The sequence below is a fragment of the Crinia signifera genome, chromosome 8, assembly GCF_055691185.1.
Source record: "Crinia signifera chromosome 8, ASM5569118v1, whole genome shotgun sequence".
NCBI classification, from domain to species: Eukaryota; Metazoa; Chordata; class Amphibia; order Anura; family Myobatrachidae; genus Crinia; species Crinia signifera.
In genome coordinates, this window is record NC_139224.1 from 4,075,462 (window position 1) to 4,092,521 (window position 17,060).

At 53.0% G+C, this 17,060-nt stretch overlaps 1 protein-coding gene across 4 annotated transcripts in view; it reads left to right on the forward strand.

Moving 5' to 3' along the window:
- Positions 1-17,060, forward strand: part of CELSR3 (cadherin EGF LAG seven-pass G-type receptor 3) — a 151,410-nt gene that overhangs the window by 98,052 nt on the left and 36,298 nt on the right. For 3 of the 4 annotated variants that reach the window (XM_083155599.1, XM_083155601.1, XM_083155602.1), the window contains exons 14-17: positions 3,450-3,570; positions 4,850-5,033; positions 8,402-8,503; positions 11,921-11,935. In XM_083155599.1, coding sequence (XP_083011725.1) covers positions 3,450-3,570; positions 4,850-5,033; positions 8,402-8,503; positions 11,921-11,935 — 422 coding nt within the window. The remainder of the gene's footprint in view (positions 1-3,449; positions 3,571-4,849; positions 5,034-8,401; positions 8,504-11,920; positions 11,936-17,060) is intronic. The other variant, XM_083155600.1, reaches the window with a different exon arrangement.

Below are 17,060 nucleotides of genomic sequence, written 5' to 3' on the forward strand. Positions count from 1 at the left end.
AGTACACAGAGGCACGGCTGTACACCGGGGGAGGGCTGATACCGGCATTAGTACACAGACACATGGCTGTACACCGGGGGAGGGCTGATACCGGCATTAGTACACAGAGTCACAGCTGTAAACCGGGGGAGGGCTGATACCGGCATTAGTACACAGACACATGGCAGTACACCGGGGGAAGGGCTGATACCGGCATTAGTACACAGAGGCACGGTTGTACACCGGGGGAGGGCTGATACCGGCATTAGTACACAAGAGGCACGGCTGTACACCGGGGGAGGGCTGATACCGGTATTAGTACACAGACACACAGCTGTACACCGGGGGGAAGGGCTGATACCGGCATTAGTACACAGATGCACGGCTGTACACCGGGGAAGGGCTAATACCGGCATTAGTACACAGAAGCACGGCTGTACACCGGGGGAGGGCTGATACCGGCATTAGTACACAGAGGCACGGCTGTACACCGGGGGAGGGCTGATACCGGCATTAGTATATATAAATATGTATATATAGTCACAGACGCACGGCTGTACACCAGGGGAAGGGCTGATACCAGCATTAGTACACAGAGGCACGGCTGTACACCGGGGGAGGGCTGATACCGGCATTAGTATATATAAATATGTATATATAGTCACAGACGCACGGCTGTACACCGGGGGAGGGCTGATACCGGCATTAGTACACAGAGGCACGGCTGTACACCGGGGGAGGGCTGATACCGGCATTAGTACACAGAGGCACGGCTGTACACCGTGGGAGGGCTGATACCGGCATTAGTACACAGACACATGGCTGTACACCGGGGAAGGGCTGATACCGGCATTAGTACACAGAGTCACAGCTGTATACCGGGGGAGGGCTGATACCGGCATTAGTACACAGACACACGGCAGTACACCGGGGGAAGGGCTGATACCGGCATTAGTACACAGAGGCACGGCTGTACACCGGGGGAGGGCTGATACCGGCATTAGTATATATAGATATGTATATATAGTCACAGACGCACGGCTGTACACCGGGGAAAGGGTTGATACCGGCATTAGTATATATAAATATGTATATATAGTCACAGACGCACGGCTGTACACCGGGGGAAGGGCTGATACCGGCATTAGTACACAGTCACAGACACACGGCTGTACACCGGGGGAAGGGCTGATACCGGCATTAGCACACAGTCACAGACACACGGCTGTACACCAGGGGAAGGGCTGATACCGGCATTAGCACACAGTCACAGACACACGGCTGTACACCGGGGGAAGGGCTGATACCGGCATTAGCACACAGTCACACGGCTGTACACCGGGGGAAGGGCTGATACCAGCATTAGCGCACAGACACATGGCTGTACACCAGGGGAAGGGCTGATACCGGCATTAGCACACAGTCACAGACACACGGCTGTACACCGGGAGAAGGGCTGATACCAGCATTAGCGCACAGACGCATAGCTGTACACTGGGGGAGGGCTGATACAGGCATTAGTACAGTCACAGACGCATGGCTGTACACCGGGGGAAGGGCTGATACCGGCATAATTACTCAGTCACAGACACACGGCTGTACACCGGGGGAAGGGCTGATACCGGCATTAGTACACAGATGCACGGCTGTACACCGGGGGGAAGGGCTGATACCGGCATTAGTACACAGTCACAGACACACGGCTGTACACCGGGGGAGGGCTGATACCGGCAATAACGCACAGTCACAGACGCACGGCTGTGTACCGGGGGAGGGCTGATACCAACATTATTACTCAGTCACAGACACACGGCTGTACACCGGGGGAAGGGCTGATACCAGCATTAGCGCACAGACGCATAGCTGTACACTGGGGGAGGGCTGATACCGGCATTAATATATATAAATATATATATATATATAGTCACAGACGCACGGCTGTACACCGGGGGAAGGGCTGATACCGGCATTAGTACACAGATGCATGGCTGTACACCGGGGGGAAGGGCTGATACCGGCATTAGTACACAGATGCACGGCTGTACACCGGGGGAAAGGGCTGATACCGGCATTAGTACACAGATGCATGGCTGTACACCGGGGGAAGGGCTGATACCGGCATTAGTACACAGATGCATGGCTGTACACCGGGGGGAAGGGCTGATACCGGCATTAGTACACAGATGCACGGCTGTACACCGGGGGAAAGGGCTGATACCGGCATTAGTACACAGATGCATGGCTGTACACCGGGGGAGGGCTGATACCGGCAATAGCGCACAGTCACAGACGCACGGCTGTGTACCGGGGGAGGGCTGATTCCAACATTATTACTCAGTCACAGACACACGGCTGTACACCGGGGGAAGGGCTGATACCGGCATTAGTATATATAAATATATATATATAGACACAGACGCATGGCTGTACACCGGGGGAAGGGCTGATACCGGCATTAGTATATATAAATATATATATATATAGTCACAGACGCATGGCTGTACACCGGGGGAAGGGCTGATACCGGCATTAGTACACAGATGCACGGCTGTACACCGGGGGAAGGGCTGATACCGGCATTAGTATATATAAATATATATATATATATATATAGACACAGACGCATGGCTGTACACCGGGGGAAGGGCTGATACCGGCATTAGTATATATAAATATATATATATATATAGTCACAGACGCATGGCTGTACACCGGGGGAAGGGCTGATACCGGCATTAGTACACAGATGCACGGCTGTACACCGGGGGGAAGGGCTGATACCGGCATTAGTATACAGATGCACGGCTGTACACCGGGGGAGGGCTGATACCGGCATTAGTACACAGACACACGGCTGTACACCGGGGGAGGGCTGATACCGGCATTAGTACACAGAGGGAGGGCTGATACCGGCATTAGTACACCGGGGAAGGGCTGATACCGGCATTAGTATATATAAATATATATAGTCACAGACGCACGGCTGTACACTGGGGGAAGGGCTGATACCGGCATTAGTACACAGATGCACGGCTGTACACCGGGGGAGGGCTGATACCCGCATTAGTACACAGATGCACGGCTGTACACCGGGGGGAGGGCTGATACCGGCATTAGTACACAGTCACACGGCTGTACACCGGGGGAAGGGCTGATACCTGCATTAGTACACAGTCACACGGCTGTACACCGGGGGGCAGGGCTGATACCGGCATTAGTACACAGATGCACGGCTGTACACCGGGGGGAGGGCTGATACCGGCATTAGTACACAGTCACAGACACACGGCTGTACACAGGGGGAGGGCTGATACCGGCATTAGTATATATAAATATATATATATAGTCACAGACGCACGGCTGTACACCGGGGGAAGGGCTGATACCGGCATTAGTACACAGATGCACGGCTGTACACCGGGGGAAGGGCTGTGTGATATATAAAGGGTCATGTGCTCTTTCCCTCACAGAGTGGATCATCAGTGTCCCCGGGGCTGGTGGGGGAATCGGACCTGCGGACCATGCAACTGTGACACGAATAAAGGTTTCGATCCAGACTGCGATAAAGCAAGTGGGCAGTGTCAGTGCAAGGTACGTAGGAGACAATGCTGCCCCCTACAGGGGAACTAGATGCACTATCTCATTATATTGTGTCAGGCATCACATACTGTATATCTATAAGTATTGTCTGTGGAACGTGGCACAATGCAATCTGTACTAAAACATCTCCCAGTGTCAGCAGAGCCAGTATACCATATAGGCAACCTAAAGGCCCCCATACACTAGCCGATTTTGGTCAGATTTCAGCCAGATCAGTCGGATCTGGCCAAAATCGGACCAAAATCGGCTAGTTTTGATGTCCCCTCAGATCCGATGCGCGGTCCCGTGCGCATCGGATCTGCGTCGGGTGGTCGGACCTGCTGCACGTCCGACCACCCGACTTGGGACCTAGTGGGGCGGCGCGGCGGTGGAGGGAGCAGGGGGGGCTGGGGACGCTGCGGGGGTCACGTCTGTGTCCCCCGCTGCTGGGGACGCTGCAGGGGACAGCGTCTGTGCGGCGAGAAGGTAGAGGGAGCAGGGGGGGGCTGGAGACGCTGCGGGGGACACAGGCTGCATAGAGCCGGGCAGGGCAAGCCGGCCAGGAGCTATCAGTAATGAATAAAAAAAAAAAGCCCATACAATGAATGGGCAGCCTGTGATTGGCTGAGCGCTCTCTCAGCCAGTCAGCAATTGGCTGAGAGAGCGCTCAGCAGCCAATCACAGGCTGCCCATTCATTGTATGGGCTTTTTTTTTTTATTCATTACTGACAGCTCCCGGCCGGCTTCCCCTGCCCGGCTCTATGCAGCCTGTGTCCCCCGCAGCGTCTCCAGCCCCCCCTGCTCCCTCTACCTTCTCGCCGCTCAGACGCTGTCCCCCGCAGCGTCCCCAGCAGCGGGGGACACAGACGTGTCCCCCGCAGCGTCCCCAGCCCCCCTGCTCCTACCAGCTCCCACCTCTTAGCGCCCCCCCCCCCCCCTGCTCCCCGGGTTTTTTACATGTGATAAATCGAGACGATTTATCACATGTAAAAAATGGCACATCAAGTGCCAATCTAATCAAGCTCCCCCGGGGAGCAGCCGGGGAAGCTCAGGGGGAAGTCGGGGGCGACTTGTCCTAAGGACAAGTCGCCCTAGTGTATGGGGGCCTTAAGTGTAGGCATTGGGAACACACAGATTTACTACGGTGGGAGTTCTATTACAGATAGGATGTTGCCCATAGCAACCAATCGGATTCCACCTTCTATATATGTTGCACGTTCTAGAAGATAATCAATAGAATCCTGAAATGATGGAATAATACTGACGTTTATCTCTTGTCCTCCGACTGCAGGAATTCCATTATCTCCCCAAAGGGAGCGATACGTGTTTGCCATGTGACTGCTATCCCATTGGCTCTTCCTTGAGGTCATGTGACGTGGATACCGGTCAGTGCTTTTGCCGGCCCGGAGTGATTGGGCACCAGTGCGACAGCTGTGACAACCCGTACGCCGAGGTGTCGCCAAGTGGCTGCGAAGGTGAGGTCCGAGCTGTGCCGCTTAAAGGGAAGGGCATGCTTGGACTTGTAGTTCCTCAATATCTGGATAGCTACAGGCTAAAGGGCTCCCGGCATAAGCTGTTTGTTCTGCAGTAATGTGAAAGGACTTTTATAGTGTCTGGTCCTGCAGAAAACAATGATCCACCGTTCTGTGGTTGTTCTGTTTATTTCAGCACATTGGATTTACTGTTCTGCTATGGGCATAATTCATTTGTGACCCTTTAGAGTTTATCTGACGGTATAGGTCGTTAGGTTGACAACAGTAAGGTCGGCATACACTACTGAAGGTCGACATGGGCCTAGGTCAACACCTGAAAAGGTTGACATGGGCTTGGCTCGATGGGGTCATTAGGTCGACACAAGCATTAGGTTGACATGGGGTTTCCACTTTTTTTCAGCTGACATGTGCCAACAGGCGGTAATTCATGCCCTACAATCCACTAGGGCGTGGCGGGTGAATAAAATCGTGTGCCAGAAGCCGCGCACCGATATGTTGTCCGTGTTGACTGTGTCGACATTCGGGACAGAAAAAAGTAAAAAAAAAAACATGTCGACCTTTTGATTCTCACCCTTCCCCATGCCGACCTAATGCTTGTGTTGACCTAATGACCCTGTCGACCTTAGCCCATATCAACCTTTTTAGTTGTCGATCTAGACCCATGTTGACCTTCAGTGGTCGATCCAAAGCATGTCGACCTTTGTGCTGTCGACACTATCTGTCACCACTTTCGATCATATACCCCAGCTTTATCCTGCCTCAGACCCGGGAAGCTGAATACAGATAGAAGTCGGGATTTCAGTATTTAATTCTCAAGACTTTTTGTCAAATATAATAACTGTCAAATGTTCTCTTCACAACCACATAAAACGGCAGCTTGTGATTTACATTCTCCAGAGTTCTGACAGGGGGCGGGGACAGACCATTGTGGGGGCGGCCAGTAAACGCTGGTGTGTCAGGACCGCTCCAGGGGAGAGCCGTGGTGGCTTCGTGACATCACACGCAGCCAATGCCACCATAAACTTGGCAACCCTGCGCCTGGCTTCGCAGGAAATACATAAAATAATAATAGGGTAAATCAGGCTTGGAAGAGAGACATTGGAAACAGCACTAGAGATGTTGCAGCAGTTAGAGGTAGCATTAAAGAGGTTGCAGCAGTTAGAGGTAGCATTGGAGAGGTTGCAGCAGTTAGAGGTAGCATTGGAGAGGTTGCAGCAGTTAGAGGTAGTATTGGAGAGGTTGCAGCAGTTAGAGGTAGCATTGGAGAGGTTGCAGCAGTTAGAGGTAGCATTGGAGAGGTTGCAGCAGTTAGAGGTAGCACTGGAGAGGCTGCAGCAGTAAGAGGTAGCATTGGAGAGGCTGCAGCAGTTAGAGGTAGCATTGGAGAGGCTGCAGCAGTTAAAGGTAGCATTGGAGAGGTTGCAGCAGTTAGAGGTAGCATTGGAGAGGTTGCAGCAGTTAGAGGTAGCATTGGAGAGGTTGCAGCAGTTAGAGGTAGCATTGGAGAGGTTGCAGCAGTTAGAGGTAGCATTGGAGAGGTTGCAGCAGTTAGAGGTAGCATTGGAGATATTGCAGCAGTTAGAGGTAGCATTGGAGAGGTTGCAGCAGTTAGAGGTAGCATGGGAGAGGTTGCAGCAGTTAGAGGTAGCATTGGAGAGGTTGCAGCAGTTAGAGGTAGCATTGGAGAGGTTGCAGCAGTTAGAGGTAGCATTGGAGAGGTTGCAGCAGTTAGAGGTAGCATTGGAGAGGTTGCAGCAGTTAGAGGTAGCATTGGAGAGGTTGCAGCAGTTAGAGGTAGCATTGGAGAGGTTGCAGGAGTTTGGAAGTAACAATGGAGATATTGCAGGAGTTGGAGATTGCCTTGGAGAGGTAGCAGGAGTTGTATTTAGCAATGGAGACACTGCAGGAGTTAGAAATAGCAATGGAGAGGTTGCAGGAGTTAGAAATAGCAATGGAGAGGTTGCAGGACTTGGAAATACTGTAGCATTAGAGAGAGAGATTAAATTAGTGGCGAGTACTTTGTAATCTGACGTGTGAGTACTTTGTGCTTTGTAATCTGACCAGTGTGAGTACTTTGTAATCTGACCAGCGTGAGTACTTTGTGCTTTATAATCTGACCAGTGTGAGTACTTTGTAATCTGACCAGCGTGAGTACTTTGTGCTTTATAATCTGACCAGTGTGAGTGCTTTATAATCTGACCAGTGTGAGTGCTTTATAATCTGACCAGTGTGAGTACTTTGTAATGTGACCGGTGTGAGTACTTTGTAATTTGACCAGTGTGAGTACTTTGTAATATGACCAGTGTGAGTACTTTGTAATCTGACCAGTGTGAGTACTTTGTAATCTGACCAGTGTGAGTACTTTGTAATCTGACCAGCGTGAGTACTTTGTGCTTTATAATCTGACCAGTGTGAGTACTTTGTAATCTGACCAGCGTGAGTACTTTGTGCTTTATAATCTGACCAGTGTGAGTGCTTTATAATCTGACCAGTGTGAGTGCTTTATAATCTGACCAGTGTGAGTACTTTGTAATCTGACCGGTGTGAGTACTTTGTAATTTGACCAGTGTGAGTACTTTGTAATCTGACCAGTGTGAGTACTTTGTAATCTGACCGGTGTGAGTACTTTGTAATCTGACCAGTGTGAGTACTTTGTGCTTTGTAATCTGACCAGTGTGAGTACTTTGTGCTTTGTAATCTGACCAGTGTGAGTACTTTGTAATCTGACCAGTGTGAGTACTTTGTGCTTTGTAATCTGACCAGTGTGAGTACTTTGTAATCTGACCAGTGTGAGTGCTTTATAATCTGACCAGTGTGAGTACTTTGTAATCTGACCGGTGTGAGTACTTTGTAATTTGACCAGTGTGAGTACTTTGTAATCTGACCAGTGTGAGTACTTTGTAATCTGACCGGTGTGAGTACTTTGTAATCTGACCAGTGTGAGTACTTTGTAATGTGACCAGTGTGAGTACTTTGTAATCTGACCAGTGTGAGTACTTTGTGCTTTGTAATCTGACCAGTGTGAGTACTTTGTGCTTTGTAATCTGACCAGTGTGAGTACTTTGTAATCTGACCAGTGTGAGTACTTTCTAATCTGACCAGAGTGAGTACTTTGTTCTTTATAATCTGACCAGTGTGAATGCTTTATAATCTGACCAGTGTGAGTGCTTTATAATCTGACCAGTGTGAGTACTTTGTGCTTTGTAATCTGACCAGTGTGAGTACTTTGTGCTTTGTAATCTGACCAGTGTGAGTACTTTGTAATCTGACCAGTGTGAGTATTTTGTAATCTGACCAGTTGGAGTACTTTGTGCTTTGTAATCTGACCTCCTTCTTCTTCGTCATTGTAGTTATATATGACGGATGTCCAAAAACACTAACCTCCGGCGTTTGGTGGCCCAGGACCAAGTTTGGCCTTCCTGCTGCTGTGCCTTGTCCCAAAGGCTCACTGGGTGAGTAATATATTCAGCTGTCAACACCCTGCGCCAGACTGGAATCCTTCCGCCCGACACGTCCTCTCACTCAACAGATTGCTCCAAATCAGCATTTTGCTCCAAATATTTCCTGCATTTACGCCAGACTCCTGGCTGCGAATCGCTAAACATTGCAGACAGACACCCACCGTGTTTGTGCTTGGCTGTCACTCGGCTGTCAGAGAGCTAGGAGAGGAACTTGTGTGGCGCACGCTGCTTGGCTGAGTAAGACGCTGGGTAAAGCACCATCCGCTTATGTCAGTGCGCACACCCCCGGCACGGAACGTCTCGCACGGCACAGGACACACAGCTCCTGTGAGATTACCGTATGTTCTTGTTTCACAGCAGGGCTAGAAAATCCACTTAATATGGAAATGAATGCTTATGGCATATACCATATGACATCACACACATATGACATCACAAGTGGGCGGGCATAGTGAAATGGTCTGCTGGGCAGATATATCGGGTGGATGATTGGTAAGTATGTATGCACATTGCACAAGTCTTTTTGTGCGGAATCGGTACATCTGTCAGACCAGACTTAGGTCTACAGTCATAAGGTCGACCCCGGAAGGTCGACTGGCCCCAAGGTCGACAGGGTTAAAGGTCGACATGGGTCAATGTCGACATGACTTAAGGTCGACATGGGCCAATGTCGACATGGGTTTAGGTCGACAGTCATTAGGTTGACATGAGTTTTTAACTGTTTTTTAACCCGAATGTCGACACAGTCGACATGGACACAGTTGAAGTTGAACTGCAGCCCCTCGCTTCGCTCGCAATGCTTCGGGCACACTATTTTATTCTCCCACCACGCCCTAGTGGATGGTAGGGCATGAAATACCGCCTGTCGGCACATGTCGGCTCAAAAAACAGTGAAAAACTCATGTCGACCTAATGACTGTCGACCTAAACCCATGTGGACCTTGACCCATGTCGACCTTAAGTCATGTCGACCTTGACCCATGTCGATCTCTAACCCTGTCGACCTTGGGACCAGTCGACCTTCCGGGGTCGACCTAATGACTGTCGACCTAAGTGTGGTCTGACAGATGACCGTTTCTCATTTGTGCGTAGACCTTATCAATTTGCCGGACGGCCAAGTAGGTTGATACTAATACAGTCGACAGTGAATAAGCCGACTGGTATTGGTGGACATGCGTTAGGTTGGCATGATCAGTGGTTTTTTTATTTATTTTTTTTACAAAATTTACCCTTCACTTTTTTGGGGGTCCATGGGCTACAAGTTAAAACTGGCAACCTAAAAACTCATGTTGACATTATTATATGTCAACCATTTTTGTGCTGTCCTTTTGCTTGTGTTGACCTCTTTTCCATGTGACAAGTCGACATTATAGGGTCGGCTTTCTACTGTTGTCCTACGGTAATGAACCAAACACACAAACTTCCCCTTCACTGACCATTGGCGGTTCTTTCACGTTCAGCGGTAGTCATGTGACCCAAGTGACTCCTCCTCCTTTATAAAGGGAACCACATTCCCAGAATATTCCGCATCTCCGGGTCACATATAAGAGGAATATGCTTACCCCAGAATAGCCGAATGCGTAGCACAAGAACAATCTCCAGATGACTCTGCGCCCCCATAGGAACAATCCATATAACCCCATGAGACTCATTGAGATAACACTTGAGGGCGGATTCAGACACTTTGAGTTGGGTCCGAATCTCGCCCCTTGTCCAATAGTGGGGGGTTAGATTATGCACATGTGCAAAGACCAGAAGGAAACGGCTCCATTGAGTTTCAGTCTCTGGAGCGGGGGAACTCCAAACGTTTTATGGGCGTCCCCTGGGAACGTGGGTGGGACGATGCCTGTTCGGGGCAGATGTATTGAGTCACATGACATCAGTGCCCGCCCCCTTTTCAGCCATCTCCAGTAGAAATAAAAATCCGTTTTCACTGCCTGTTATTTCCAAAGGGGAGAGAGAAATCATTTGATGGTCTGCGAACATCGATGACGTCTCTGCCCTTCGGTCACATGCGAGCTGATGTTTTCTCGGACCCTCGCATGTTACTGAGGGGATGAGGGTGGCGCGGGGAGGGGGGGTTGGGTGTTCGTTGGGCTGGAGGGTGGCGCTTACTTGGCACTGAATATACCCTGTCTAGCAAGCGAGTCTGAATCAGACCAAAGACCTGGCATAGACATGGTGGTGCCAACCAGGGGCATGAGCGCAGCTTAGTGATCACCAGTGAGGGGCGCGGCCAGATACCCCCATCTCCAATAAGAGGGTCCGGGTGGGATTTCATACATAGCCCCTACTGCCGTCTATACCTCTGTATACAGACACTGTATGTTTAATATGAAGTGTTTTATCTCTCACATTATGGGGCCCAGTTATCATGTACGGCATTTGCAATGGGGGCGATTATAGCACCCCAAGATGGCATCCACATGGACAGGGGATCTGAAAGGAACGCACAGCTGGGGGAGGGGGGGACCCTCTGCCGGCGGGGGCAGGGTGAGTGGCCCATAGGCTACAAGGCGGTAGCTGCCGGGACCGATATTGGGAATCACGCATATTAGTAAATCTAGCAGCACCGCGTCATACATAGAAACCTATGGAGGATGTGGCTGCCGGCAGGACTGGAGGGATCGGAGTAGGGATCGGAGATGTCTTCTGACGTTCCTCCTGCATTCACGGGATGATTAACCCTGTGAGAGCCAACATTGCTGTGAGAGATCCTCATAATATCCGCTATAAATGCCAGCGCCGCTCACAGCGCCAGTTCTCCGCTCACAGCGCCTGCTCTCCGCTCACAGCACCTGTCCTCCGCTCACAGCACCTGTCCTCCGCTCACAGTGACTGTTCTCCGCTCACAGTGACTGTTCTCCGCTCACAGCACCTGTCCTCCGCTCACAGCGCCAGTTCTCCGCTCACAGTGACTGTTCTCCGCTCACAGCGCCTGTCCTCCGCTCACAGCGACTGTTCTCGGCTCACAGCGCCTGCTCTCCGCTCACAGCACCTGTCCTCCGCTCACAGTGACTGTTCTCCGCTCACAGCACCTGTCCTCCGCTCACAGCGACTGTTCTCCGCTCACAGCACCTGTCCTCCGCTCACAGCGACTGTTCTCTCAGTATATGTAAATACAAATACAACCGAGTCATATAATTGGAGTTTAGTTATATACTGCACCCAGATAAATACTGCTGTGAGCGGCGCTGGCATTTATAGCGGGTATTTTGAGGATCTCTCACAGCAACGTTGGCTCTCACAGGGATAATATAGAATATTTGCCGCTAACCCCTGGGAAATAGCCACAAACATGTGATAACTGGGCCCTTATATCTGTAACCAATCATATGAACCAAGGAATTTTGTGTGGTTTTAATGATACTATCCCCCTCTGTTCTATACCCCATCCCTGTCCTGCAGGTCTGAGGGGCTCAGGTGAGGATTTGGAGTATTGTATATTAGCCCTTCCTGTGCTGTACGGCCTTCCGAATGCAATTTCCTGATAATGCACCTGCTTTACGCATCCCTATAACCCCAATCCCAGCCACCCCTGCTCCCTATATCCCCCATGTCCAGCCATCCCTGCTCCCTATAACCCCCATGTCCAGCCATCCATCCCTGCTCCCTATAGCCCCGATGTCCAGCCATCCCTGCTCCCTATAACCCCGATGTCCAGCCATCCCTGCTCCCTATAACCCCCATGTCCAGCCATCCATCCCTGCTCCCTATAACCCCGATGTCCAGCCATCCCTGCTCCCTATAACCCCGATGTCCAGCCATCCCTGCTCCCTATAACCCCGATGTCCAGCCATCCCTGCTCCCTATAACCCCGATGTCCAGCCATCCCTGCTCCCTATAAACCCCATTCCCAGCCATCCATCTCTGCTCCCTATAACCCCCATTCCCAGCCATCCATCCCTGCTCCATATAGCCCACATTCCCAGCCATCCATGCTCCCTATAACCCCCATTCCCAGCCATCCATCCCTGCTCCATATAGCCCCCATTCCCAGCCATCCCTGCTCCCTATAACCCCCATTCCCAGCCATCCATCCCTGCTCCATATAGCCCCCATTCCCAGCCATCCCTGCTCCCTATAACCCCCATTCCCAGCCATCCCTGCTCCCTATAAACCCCATTCCCAGCCATCCATCCCTGCTCCCTATAACCCCCATTCCCATCCATCCCTGCTCCCTATAACCCCCAATCCCAGCCATCCCTGCTCCCTATAACCCCCATTCCCAGCCATCCCTGCTCCCTATATCCCCGATGTCCAGCTATCCCTGCTCCCTATAACCCCGATGTCCAGCCATCCCTGCTCCCTTTAACCCCGATGTCCAGCCATCCCTGCTCCCTATAACCCCCATTCCCAGCCATCCCTGCTCCCTATAACCCCCATTCCCAGCCATCCCTGCTCCCTATATCCCCGATGTCCAGCTATCCCTGCTCCCTATAACCCCGATGTCCAGCCATCCCTGCTCCCTATAACCCCGATGTCCAGCCATCCCTGCTCCCTATAACCCCGATGTCCAGTCATCCCTGCTCCCTATAACCCCGATGTCCAGTCATCCCTGCTCCCTATATCCACCATTCCCAGCCATCCCTGCTCCTTATAACCCCCATTCCCAGCCATCCCTTCTCCCTATAACCCCCATTCCCAGCCATCCATCCCTGCTCCATATAGCCCCCATTCCCAGCCATCCCTGCTCCCTATAACCCCCATTCCCAGCCATCCCTGCTCCCTATAAACCCCATTCCCAGCCATCCCTGCTCCCTATAACCCCCATTCCCATCCATCCCTGCTCCCTATAACCCCCATTCCCAGCCATCCCTGCTCCCTATAACCCCCATTCCCAGCCATCCCTGCTCCCTATATCCCCGATGTCCAGCTATCCCTGCTCCCTATAACCCCGATGTCCAGCCATCCCTGCTCCCTATAACCCCGATGTCCAGCCATCCCTGCTCCCTATAGCCCCCATTCCCAGCCATCCCTGCTCCCTATAACCCCGATGTCCAGTCATCCCTGCTCCCTATATCCCCCATTCCCAGCCATCCCTGCTCCCTATAACCCCCATTCTCAGCCATCCCTGCTCCCTATAACCCCGATGTCCAGCCATCCCTGCTCCCTATAGCCCCCATTCCCAGCCATCCCTGCTCCTTATAACCCCCATTCCCAGCCATCCCTGCTCCCTATAACCCCCATTCCCAGCCATCCCTGCTCCCTATAACCCCCATTCCCAGCCATCCCTGCTCCTTATAACCCCGATGTCCAGCTATCCCTGCTCCCTATAGCCCCCATTCCCAGCCATCCCTGCTCCCTATAACCCCCATTCCCAGCCATCCCTGCTCCCTATAACCCCCATTCCCAGCCATCCCTGCTCCCTATAACCCCCATTCCCAGCCATCCCTGCTCCCTATAACCCCCATTCCCAGCCATCCCTGCTCCCTATAACCCCCATTCCCAGCCATCCCTGCTCCCTATAACCCCCATTCCCAGCCATCCCTGCTCCCTATAATTCCCATTCCCAGCCATCCCTGCTCTCTATATCCCCCATTACCAGCCATCCATCCCTGCTCCCTACAACCCCCATTCCCAGCCATCCCTGCTCCCTACAACCCCCATTCCCAGCCATCCCTGCTCCCTATAACCCCCATTCCCAGCCATCCCTGCTCCCTATAACCCCGATGTCCATCCATCCCTGCTCCCTATATCCCCCATTCCCAGCCATCCATCCCTGCTCCCTATAACCCCCATTCCCAGCCATCCCTGCTCCCTATAACCCCCATTCCCAGCCATCCCTGCTCCCTACAACCCCCATTCCCAGCCATCCCTACTCGCTATAACCCCCATTCCCAGCCATCCATCCCTGCTCCCTATAGCCCCCATTCCCAGCCATCCCTGCTCCCTATAACCCCCATTCCCAGCCATCCCTGCTCCCTATAACCCCCATTCCCAGCCATCCCTGCTCCCTATAACCCCCATTCCTATCCATCCCTGCTCCCTATAACCCCCATTCCCAGCCATCCCTGCTCCCTATATCCCCCATTCCCAGCCGTCCCTGCTCCCTATAACCCCCATTCCCAGCCGTCCCTGCTCCCTATAACCCCCATTCCCAGCCATCCCTGCACCCTATAGCCCCCATTCCCAGCCATCCATCCCTGCTCCCTATAGCCCCCATTCCCAGCCATCCCTGCTCCCTATAACCCCCATTCCCAGCCATCCCTGCTCCCTATAACCCCCATTCCTATCCATCCCTGCTCCCTATAACCCCCATTCCCAGCCATCCCTGCTCCCTATATCCCCCATTCCCAGCCGTCCCTGCTCCCTATAACCCCCACTCCCAGCCATCCCTGCTCCCTATAACCCCCATTCCCATCCATCCCTGCTCCCTATAACCCCCATTCCCAGCCATCCCTGCTCCCTATAACCCCCATTCCCAGCCATCCCTGCTCCCTATAACCCCGATGTCCAGCCTTCCCTGCTCCCTATAACCCCCATTCCCAGCCATCCCTGCTCCCTATAACCCCCATTCCCAGCCGTCCCTGCTCCCTATAACCCCCACTCCCAGCCATCCCTGCTCCCTATAACCCCCATTCCCATCCATCCCTGCTCCCTATAACCCCCATTCCCAGCCATCCCTGCTCCCTATAACCCCCATTCCCAGACATCCCTGCTCCCTATATCCCCCATTCCCAGCCATCTATCCCTGCACCCTATAACCCCCATTCCCAGCCATCCATCCCTGCTCCCTATAGTCCCAATTCCCAGCCATCCCTGCTTCCTATAACCCCCATTCCCATCCTTCCCTGCTCCATATAACCCCCATTCCCATCCATCCCTGCTCCCTATAGCCCCCATTCCCAGCCATCCCTGCTCCCTATAACCCCCATTCCCAGACATCCCTGCTCCCTATATCCCCCATTCCCAGCCATCCATCCCTGCTCCCTATAGCCCCCATTCCCAGCCATCCATCCCTGCTCCCTATAGCCCCAATTCCCAGCCATCCCTGCTCCCTATAACCCCCATTCCCATCCATCCCTGCTCCCTATAACCCCCATTCCCATCCATCCCTGCTCCCTATAGCCCCCATTCCCAGCCATCCCTGCTCCCTATAACCCCCATTCCCAGCCATCCCTGCTCCCTATAGCCCCCATTCCCAGCCATCCCTGCTCCCTATAACCCCCATTCCCATCCATCCCTGCTCCCTATAACCCCCATTCCCAGCCATCCCTGCTCCCTATAACCCCCATTCCCATCCATCCATCCCTGCTCCCTATAGCCCCTATTCCCAGCCATCCCTGCTCCCTATAACCCCCATTCCCATCCATCCCTGCTCCCTATAACCCCCATTCCCAGACATCCATCCCTGCTCCCTATAGCCCCCATTCCCAGCCATCCATCCCTGCTCCCTATAGCCCCCATTCCCAGCCATCCATCCCTGCTCCCTATAGCCCCCATTCCCAGCCATCCCTGCTCCCTATAACCCCCATTCCCATCCATCCCTGCTCCCTATAACCCCCATTCCCAGCCATCCCTGCTCCCTATATCCCCCATTCCCAGCCATCCCTGCTCCCTATATCCCCCATTCCCAGCCATCCCTGCTCCCTATATCCCCCATTCCCAGCCATCCATCCCTGCTCCCTATAACCCCCATTCCCAGCCGTCCCTGCTCCCTATAACCCCCACTCCCAGCCATCCCTGCTCCCTATAACCCCCATTCCCATCCATCCCTGCTCCCTATAACCCCCATTCCCAGCCATCCCTGCTCCCTATAACCCCCATTCCCATCCATCCATCCCTGCTCCCTATAGCCCCCATTCCCAGCCATCCCTGCTCCCTATAACCCCCATTCCCAGCCATCCCTGCTCCCTATAACCCCCATTCCCAGCCATCCCTGCTCCCTATAATTCCCATTCCCAGCCATCCCTGCTCTCTATATCCCCCATTACCAGCCATCCATCCCTGCTCCCTACAACCCCCATTCCCAGCCATCCCTGCTCCCTACAACCCCCATTCCCAGCCATCCCTGCTCCCTATAACCCCCATTCCCAGCCATCCCTGCTCCCTATAACCCCGATGTCCAGCCATCCCTGCTCCCTATATCCCCCATTCCCAGCCATCCATCCCTGCTCCCTATAACCCCCATTCCCAGCCATCCCTGCTCCCTATAACCCCCATTCCCAGCCATCCCTGCTCCCTACAACCCCCATTCCCAGCCATCCCTACTCCCTATAACCCCCATTCCCAGCCATCCATCCCTGCTCCCTATAGCCCCCATTCCCAGCCATCCCTGCTCCCTATAACCCCCATTCCCAGCCATCCCTGCTCCCTATAACCCCCATTCCTATCCATCCCTGCTCCCTATAACCCCCATTCCCAGCCATCCCTGCTCCCTATATCCCCCATTCCCAGCCGTCCCTGCTCCCTATAACCCCCATTCCCAGCCATCCATCCCTGCTCCCTATAACCCCCATTCCCAGCCATCCCTGCTCCCTATATCCCCCATTCCCAGCCATCCCTGCTCCCTATAACCCCCATTCCCAGCCATCCCTGCTCCCTA